The sequence below is a fragment of the Jatropha curcas genome, chromosome 4 (assembly GCF_041381405.1).
Source record: "Jatropha curcas cultivar XTBG-Jc1 chromosome 4, XTBG_Jcur_1.0, whole genome shotgun sequence".
NCBI classification, from domain to species: Eukaryota; Viridiplantae; Streptophyta; class Magnoliopsida; order Malpighiales; family Euphorbiaceae; genus Jatropha; species Jatropha curcas.
The window spans coordinates 23,950,062-23,959,503 of record NC_143154.1 but is presented as its reverse complement, the minus strand read 5'-3'; the positions used below and the strand labels follow the sequence as shown (position 1 = coordinate 23,959,503).

General features: G+C 31.2%; 3 protein-coding genes across 4 annotated transcripts; 2 read left to right on the top strand and 1 right to left on the bottom strand.

The window, feature by feature from the left end:
- Nucleotides 1–174: 174 nt before the first annotated feature.
- On the top strand, nt 175–1,528 carry LOC105636160 (xyloglucan endotransglucosylase protein 1). The gene is made up of 3 exons (XM_012219356.4): nt 175–537; nt 636–829; nt 940–1,528. Exons 1-3 carry the CDS (start codon nt 262–264, stop codon nt 1,343–1,345), a joined length of 876 nt encoding a protein of 291 aa, XP_012074746.1. The 5' UTR covers nt 175–261; the 3' UTR covers nt 1,346–1,528.
- A 1,479-nt stretch (nt 1,529–3,007) lies between these two features.
- On the top strand, nt 3,008–4,504 carry LOC105636159 (Adenine nucleotide alpha hydrolases-like superfamily protein). Of its 2 annotated transcripts, none has more exons than XM_089720072.1 (4): nt 3,008–3,448; nt 3,564–3,673; nt 3,753–3,874; nt 4,099–4,504. In XM_089720072.1, exons 1-4 carry the CDS (start codon nt 3,229–3,231, stop codon nt 4,190–4,192), a joined length of 546 nt encoding a protein of 181 aa, XP_089576198.1. In that variant the 5' UTR covers nt 3,008–3,228; the 3' UTR covers nt 4,193–4,504. The 2 variants fall into 2 exon arrangements, with proteins under 2 accessions (XP_089576198.1, XP_089576199.1); XM_089720073.1 differs by having other exon boundaries at nt 3,032–3,448; nt 3,756–3,874.
- A 498-nt stretch (nt 4,505–5,002) lies between these two features.
- On the bottom strand, nt 5,003–7,545 carry LOC105636158 (glutamate decarboxylase 1). Its single transcript, XM_012219353.4, has 7 exons — nt 7,385–7,545; nt 7,093–7,297; nt 6,615–6,815; nt 6,307–6,521; nt 5,861–6,114; nt 5,718–5,770; nt 5,003–5,624 (listed from the first exon to the last, which is right to left on the bottom strand). Exons 1-7 carry the CDS (start codon nt 7,468–7,470, stop codon nt 5,154–5,156), a joined length of 1,485 nt encoding a protein of 494 aa, XP_012074743.1. The 5' UTR covers nt 7,471–7,545; the 3' UTR covers nt 5,003–5,153.
- Nucleotides 7,546–9,442: the final 1,897 nt, after the last annotated feature.

Here is a 9,442-nt window from a genome sequence, read left to right as displayed (position 1 = left end):
TGTATTTCCTACACTGTTTCCTCTTCACTCGTTTCTCAATTATGAAGCCGCGTGTCCAGTTTTAAAGGCATATTATTATTTTATGACAGCTCTTGTCCAGTTTTGAGCCAACCTGGGATTTGCTTGCTATTTTAATCACTCAATCCCAAAATTTACAACTATATAAATGTCTCAGGACATAGCTTCTACTATCTTCATCACATAACATAACCGACTTGTCTCTCTTTCTATCAGATAATCTTTCTTCAATATTCTTCAAAGATGGCATTCAGTTTATTATCAAATATGCTTTTGCTTTCTACCCTCTTATTTTATTTTCTAATGGCAATATCAGAGGCTAATTTCTACAATGATTTTGACATAACTTGGGGTGATGGACGAGCTAAAATTCTCAATGGCGGCCAGCTTCTTACACTGTCTCTTGACAAGGCATCTGGGTCTGGTTTTCGGTCCAAGAATGAATACTTATTTGGCAGAATCGACATGCAGATTAAACTAGTTCCAGGCAACTCTGCTGGCACTGTCACCACATTTTACGTGAGTAGTTCTCTTCATAATTAAATCCATGGAGCCTGCTGATTAATTTTCAACTCTTTATCATTGTTCACTAAAATATTTATGCATCTATTATGTAGTTATCCTCTCAAGGACCAAATCATGATGAGATTGACTTAGAGTTCTTGGGCAACTCATCTGGAGATCCATACATTCTCCACACCAATGTATTTAGCCAAGGGAAAGGAAACAGAGAACAACAATTCTATCTATGGTTCGATCCTACATTTACCTTTCACACATATTCCATTGTATGGAATGCTCAAAAGATCATGTAAGTTAGTTCGTTTCATTTTCAGTGTTTGTACTTCTTATTTTTCAATTCATATATTCAATATAAGGTTTGTCCAAGAATTTAATTTGCAAGTTTCATATATATTACAGTTTCTTGGTGGATAATATACCAATAAGAGTATTCAACAACTTGGAATCAATTGGAGTGCCATTTCCCAGTAAGCAACCCATGAGAATTTATTCAAGTCTCTGGAACGCTGATGACTGGGCAACAAGAGGAGGGCTAGTGAAGACTGATTGGACAAATGCTCCTTTCATTGCCTCCTACAGAAATTTTAAAGCCAATGCTTGTGTCTGGTCTTCTGGGTCACCTTGTGCCGTGACGTCCACCAATTCTTTGCAGGATAGTAAATGGCAAGTTCAAGAACTCGATGCCTCAGGCAGGAATCGTCCGCGGTGGGTGCAGAAGAAGTACATGATCTATAATTACTGCTCTGACTACCAACGATTCCCTCAAGGCCTTCCATCTGAATGCAAGAGATCCAGATTCCTCTAAATTAAGATGTTACTCCCTGTCCACATGTCCATTGATTCTTTCTTTCTTTCTTTCTTTCTTGATAGGTCAATTCAGCTAGACAATGAAATATTCTTTATTCTTTGATAACATTTCTTTATTCTTTCTGTGATATATATAATACATGTAATTTCAAATTATATATTGAATTATTATTGTCTTGAACTTACATCCTGTACCTTTTCTACTCGTTTATAATTTGGTATATTGTTAGTATTCGAATCTGGCATAATTGAGAGATGCAACATTGTATAATTGATTCAGGAGGAATCAGTTACCCCAACTTCTTCTGGAACCTCCACTGAACTTATTCATGGATCCCATAGAGTAGAAAACAGAGAATTACAAACATCATCTTGTATGCATGTTTCTGAAATAGAACGGCTTCTTGATGAGTTCAAAGAGAAATTTGGAGACCAAAGAGTCTTGCGTTTGAATTGAATATGAATCACCAACTCATTGAACTGAATGATTGAGAAGTGATATTAAGTGCTATAAATAATTAATAAGCGATACTACATGGTATCATTTTACAATTACAATGGATAATTTAATATTTCCATCAAATAAGCTACACTATAGGAGTGTATATGGTCCAGAAAAAACAAGAATTGTATAATTCTCGGTCTGGTCTAGAATATCAAGATATAAAAAATAGAGTCTCAATTGGTATGTAGTTTCGTCCTGTCTTATCTCATTTTAGGACGAAATAGAATGGAAATTCATATCATAAGATAAAATAAAATGGATAGATTTAGAAGTGAATAGAGATTTTCCATAATTTTATTAAATTATTTTTTCATCAAAAAGGATAAATTACTTTATCAATTGCAATCATACAAAATTCATTGATAGAAATTTAAGTAAACGAATGAATAAAACCAGATAATATTATTATTGATTCACTACTAATTTTACATATATATAATTAATTAATTTTATATATATATATATATATTATAAATTTTAACTCATCATTGCTTTTATTACCATTCTTTTTCATGTAATTCAAATTTTAATACTTACTTGATTTAATCTCAATATCATTTTAAAAAAAATATTATAATTAACATTTTTAGTCTTTTCGCTTTCTATTTAATAGAAAAAATTTATTCAAAAAAGATTTACTTAACACATATTGTAAAACAATAGAGTAAACAAATATATTGGAAATTTAATGAATTGATCAATTTGATATTTAAAAAAATATCAATTTCTTTCATATTATTGTTTTTTTTTAAGAGCCATATTATTATTGTTATCTTAACAAGTGATTACTGTCGTTAAAAAAACTTAAAAAAAAAAAAAGGATATGAAAGTGATTTTCATAAACATGATTAGAGAAAAAGAAAAAAAGACAATACGTAAAATTTTAGATAAAAAGATTATATTTGGAGAATTGAGAGAGTTGCGAGCTGAGAATTTTAATTCAATGAGATATTTATCACCAAAATTTGTAAAACTCAGCAGAAAGTTTTTATTTTGATTATTATAGAAATTAATATTGGTTGTGTTTAATATTACAAAAAAAAAATTAAGTAGCGATCATAAAACGCACAAGTGAGAAACATCAAATTAGTTAGAACAGCAAAGGTTGGTTGCAGGGATTAATCAATCAAATGAAAATGATACAGGTGGCTTCGTAACCTTTATGCTAATATTCTCCCATTTTTAGTTTTTATGAAAGAAAAAGTCATTTTCACCATCGCCAAGGAATAAAGTTGTAGAATTTGTTGTAGATAAGGCTGTTACTAGATCCTTCAAGAAGCCCACCTTTTCTTTGCTCTGCAGGAAGGAAACTAATACAAGCAAACAAGAAGTATCCTTCCTCCCTTTTTCTATATATAGTCTTTATACACGTATATATGCACACACAACACAAAGTCACAAATACTGAAGAACTGAGGATGGGGAAAGCAAGTAGAATTGGAGTAGGAATGGACTATTCAGCTACAAGCAAAGCAGCTCTCCGTTGGGCGACAGAAAATCTGATAGATAATGCTTCTGATACCCTTATTCTGATTCAAGTTCAGCCACCCAATGCCGATCATACCAGGAAGCACCTTTTTGGAGACACCGGATCTCGTACGTATACTTTACAGTCTGAGATTTCATCTTCAATTCTTCTTAATTGCAGGATTAATATGTATATGTTGTTTTGTTTCTCCTTCTTCTTCTTCTTCGTATTCGTCTTCTTCAGCTTTAGTTCCCCTTGAGGAATTTAGGGAGATCAACTATTCAAAGCAATATGGGTTGAGTCGTGATCCTGAAGTTCTTGATATTCTTGATACCGTGTCAAAGACTAAAGGGGTATGTATGAATGTATTTATTTATTTATGTATGTATGTATGGATGGATGGATGTCAAGGACTAATGGATGGATGGATAGCAGGCTAAGGTGGTGGCAAAGGTTTACTGGGGAGATCCAAGAGAGAAGCTATGTGATGCTGTGGATCATCTTAAGCTTGACTCACTTGTCATTGGAAGCAGAGGTCTTGGCTCTATCAAAAGGTACTTCTTTTGAATTTTCTCATATTGATATATATAATTTTCTCATTTTCTTTAAGCATCTTAATTTTTTTTTATTTTAAATTGGATAATGAACTTTTAATCATATTTATGTATAATTTTACTTGCCTTCCAGAAATTACAATTAATTGCTGTAATTAGATAGAGTTTGATGTTAATTAGAAGTGATATTGGAGGAGTTATATAAAAATTTTGATGTATGACAGGATATTACTTGGGAGTGTTAGCAACCATGTGGTGGCAAATGCTTCATGTCCAGTTACTGTGGTTAAGGGCTCACAGCTATCATCCAAATCATAATATATATATATATATATATATATATATGCAACTTTCTAGAGAAGAGAGAAAATACAAAAGCAGCCTACAATGTATGCAAATGGCAATTGGCTCTTAAAATCATATCTCACTCCCTTTAGTGGGGTTGGCTTGTACATGGATTGCTTAATGAGTTATTCTATGCTTAGTATCTAGTATTCAGTTTCATGTGATATTTGTATTAATTTGATGTGATTAATGAAATTATAATATATTATATTAAAAAAAATTGTATTTGTTAATGTTTTGTAATTGACTAATAAAGCTCTTGCATTATTTTAGAATTTTAATTAATTATATTATACGCGGAGTTATAGCTTCCACTCAAGTTTAAAAAATATTTTTATAATATAACCTTAAATTGTTGAAAAATTTTTAAAAGTATATAATACGTGAAAATTTTTATCCGTACTGAATAACCGAAAAACTTTTCTAGTTTCGCCGTTGATTTCAATTCTAATTTCACCCAAAAATCAATTTTAATAGTTTTAAATTCATAAAGATCGATCCATTATGTTGGCTTTTTTTCTTTTAAAAAGAGAATTGCTTTATTATTAGCATCAACAAGCAGTGCATCATGAATAATCAATAACCATAGTCCATTATTTGATTCTATTTTTTATCTTTTTTTTTTATTTTTATTTCTAACATTTATTTCCATAAATATTATTCATGAACCACTAATTCAACCACAGCCTAGAAAAAGTGTCATCCACCAACCAAACATCACCTAACATTTTTTTTTTTTTTTTTTTTGAAAAAGAGAAAAAGAATAAATGAAACCTCAAAAGATATTCAAACAAAAATGTAGTACTTATTCAAATTTTTGCAAGTACAAATACATAAGCATGAATCAACAAACATCAAAACAAATAAACAAACAAACAAAATTTGAAGCCAAAAGCTTGATTCATTCTCCCATATATATAGATACTCGTAAAATTTAACAAACACCATTCATTTTCTTCCTTTCCATAACAAACTTCCTCCAAACTGTAGTAATCTCCCTTTGGGTCTCTATAGCAGTTTTCTTCACAACAACCTTATTATCTCCACAAATTGATATCTTTGTGCAATGTTTGGATGGTAAGGTATCAAGTTCATGTAACACTTTTTGTATATCGTTCACAAGCCTCTCTGCAAGAGTGCGAGAAAAGTCCTCCCTTATAACCACACGTAGCACCGTCACATTTTGGGCGTCCGGCGGCATGGTGTACGCCGGAACAATCCAACCGTACCGCCTTAACATATCAGAGAGTTCGAATTCATTGTGATGACTACTGTCTTTTAATGAAAAGGCTACTAATGGTACCCCCATGTCTTTAGAAACAATGTTGAACCTTCCTGTTTGCTCCAATCCTTCTTTAAGCACTATCATGTTGTCTCTACAATTTTCCATTATATTTTTGTATCCCTAACAAAATCATTTCACATTCATAACCCAAATTAGAAATCTAATGCACTGCATAGCAAGATAACTATATATGTATATATATATTAGAGATACCTCATAACCCAAGCGAATTAGTTGATAATATTGAGCGATGACTTGACTAGATCCTGCAATATGCCAAATTATTTATTAATTATGTGTCGCTAGAAGTCTAAAATTAGCATTTTGATGGGAACTCATCAATTTATTTTAGATACCTTTGGAGAAATTGAGGGTGAAGGTGGGTTGATCAGCTCCAAGGTAATTAATATGGAAAATGAGCTCTTCAGGCAAGTCCTCTTTGCTTCTCCAAATGACCCAACCAATACCAGCATATACAAGCCCATATTTGTGACCACTAACATTAATACTCTTAACTAATGGTAATCTAAAATCCCATTCAAGTTCTGGATACAAAAATGGTGCAATAAACCCACCACTTGCTGCATCCACATGAATCGGGGTTTCCCATCTGCAAGTTAAAGAGACATTCCGACATTCAAGAATACAAAATTATAGGGGACGCTTATAAGGACGATGCTATTGTCCCCAAAATTACTCGAGACAATTTTGAACGTCCTATAGTATACTTTTTTTTTTTTTTTCTTTCTATAGTGTCAATTTGAATTTAATTTCCTGTACTTATAAAGATAAGCAAGCGTACCCTGTTTCCTTATTCTTCTCCATCAAAAGATCATTCAATTGCTTTACATCTTCAAATTCTCCATTGAGGGTGGAGCCAAGAATAGCAGCTACACAGATTGTGTTCTCATCCACCATCTCCACTGCCTTTTCAGGGTCTAGTACATAATAATCCGGCTTTAGCTTTACTTCTTTCAATTCCACCTCAAAGTACCTTGCAAATTTCTCCCAGCAAACCTTCATGTGTATATATAAACTTTTCTACATTAGAAAAGCAACTCAACAATACTTTTACAGAACCAGATCTATATATCTGTATATAAATAGTACCTGAACATTGGCACCAGTGACAATATTAGGGTTATCAATGGGTTTTCCTTGAGCTTTTCTCCTGTTTTGCCACTTTCTCTTAAATGCTAAACCAGCCAACATTATTGCCTCTGAAGATCCAACTGTTCCAACTCCAACTGCAGCCTCTGCTTCTCCAAGTGGTGCATTAAAAAGATGTGCTATCATGTTCACACATCGATTCTGTATATATATGTTTATAAATTTTCACTTTGATGTATCATGTGACAATAGTTGTAATTTATTTTATATACAAATTACTCAAACATGAAACCAAAAATCCTTTAGATTAAACCATGGGTGAACAGCATTCCCAGACGAACTTTTCAGGTTTCGAAAACCTAGAGTTGCCATTATTAGGAATGCTTTACCTGAATACCACCTGAGCACTAGCGTGGATTGGTGCAATCCAAAAAAGAAAAGGACTCAAACATGAAGAATCTAAAGATATATAACTTGCCTGTAACTCAGTGGTGACAGGATACTCATCCATGTCAACGTAGTTCTTGTTGACAGAAGCCATAATAAGCTTATCACATTCAGGTTCCATCCATGTAGTCACAAAGGAAGCGAGGTTAAGTCTAGGATTCCCATCCAACATTAGCTCATCATTGATGATTTGATAAGCTGCTTCTTTAGGGATTGAGTTCACTGGCATCTTGAACCTGAAACAATTTAAATATTTAATGCAAGAACTAAAGAACAATTGAAGAGAATGGAAATATATAAAAAGATAGAAATGAAATGAAGACCTGGGAAGTGACGCTCGAACATAACGAGAGGCAAATGTTGAATGAACAGAAACATCTGTGTCTAATGCAGTCTTGGAGAGAGCCATCTTTCTGTGTGTTTGTGTTATGGGAAAGGGAAAGAAATTAAACAGAGAAGTGAAGTTAGATTAAAGAAATAAATTGAGGAATTGTATAATCACATAACCTTTTATATCGGACTTTGGATCAGTCCTTATGTGCGGCTTAAATGCAACAATTTACGGGGGAGTGAGAGAATTGGTAACTTATCAAATTCTTGGCTTCATAAGCATGAAAATTAATTAGTGGTTACTCTTTGTTCTTTCAAATTACCTTTTCTTTTATTGGTTTAGAGGAAATTAGAGTTATTTATTACATGCAACAGTTTGATTGAAAAGCTTACAATTTTACCACTCCTCTCCCTACGTTTCATATAGGAAAACTTTATCTTTTTGGTATTCTTTTTATATAAAAAATTTTATCTAATTTGATAATTTTGGGAACCATATATCAATGAGAAAAATCTATTTTATCCTTGTATTAGTCTTTTGTAAAGCTTTTAGTGTAAGAGATTTTCAAAATAGCGGTAGACAAAGATATTAACGAGCATTTAATATGAAGAAATTTTGAAAACTGAGTTTTTTTACATTAATTTTCATTAAAAAATGTACTTCTATAGATGATATGAGTGCTGATTAAAATGGAGTTTGAATTGATAAAGCCACAAAATTTTCATGTTGACTACATTGAAAGGAATCCTTGCGGACTTGCATGATATTTGAAAAATTGCACAATTTAAAAATATATTTTTAATATCCGAAGGCAATTGGAAGATTAAATGAGTACAAATTTTCATATTTTTACACAATTTTTCCTAAAAAATAAATTTCCCTCCACAAATCAGAGCATAAGTTCTTTTTTAGCAACCGTTGGTATTCCCTCATTCCAACAAAACATTTAAAGCCTCATTTAAAATTGAAATATAATTTAAGACGTGCAAATGAGATATGAGGAGCAAATTAGGAAAAAAAGAAGAAGCAAAAAACGTTGTTTAAACCATTTTTTTAATATTGATGAAGATTAATTATTCTTATATAGATTTAATATTAACAAGTTACATAATTAAATGTTAAATCTATATAGATTTAAGTATATAAAAGTTTACACTTCTTGATTTTAAATTCTAATTTTACCCCTATATATTATATCAGACTAATGGCTAATTCGTAATTTATCTGGTCTATTGTCAAAAATTGTCAATAAATCATCACAGGAAATAGCAATATTTATAACACCTCACCTTAAAAATGATGTGCAAAACTTGCACGTAATAGGTCAACAGGAGTACACCAGTCAAAATTATAGTTTAGCTGAGCTGAAAGTCTATACCCATCATTGTAAACCTGTAAACTTTTCTATTTGCTGACCTGATTAATGTTGCTTGAGCGATTCATGAAAAAATTAGTAAGATTAACAATGAAGAACAAACTTGTTTTAACTAAATTCCTTTGACTAACTTGTTTTAACCAAATTAGTTAAATAAGAGCATAAGTCCCGGCACGATGTGCCGGTTAATTATCATAAATTAACATTTGTAAATTTAATTTTAAAGTGTGCCATAATCATGAAATTTAATATTGCATGATACATGATAATTTCAACTCATAAATAGCATTATGAATATTATACTATCACTAACATGCATATATAATTATGTAAGAAATCATAATAGTATTTATACATGTTGGTCTAATATAGTTAGGTTAAAATATTTGTTATCAGTTGATTATTTTTTCAATTAAATGAAATTGAAAATCCATGCATGTACATTTATGCTTGTGTTGAATTAGTACAAAATATAATACAAATTACATAACATGTAGCACGTATAAAGATTTTTTTTTTAAAAAAAAAAATTGTAGGAATATAGTTAAGGAAGATTAAAAAAAAAAAAAAAAAGCTTGCGTGAGCAAACAGTGTTGTTATATTTATTATTCTGTGAAAAAAAAAATAGATATAGTCAATATGAAAAGAAAATTATTTGAGAATTTCAAAGTGAAA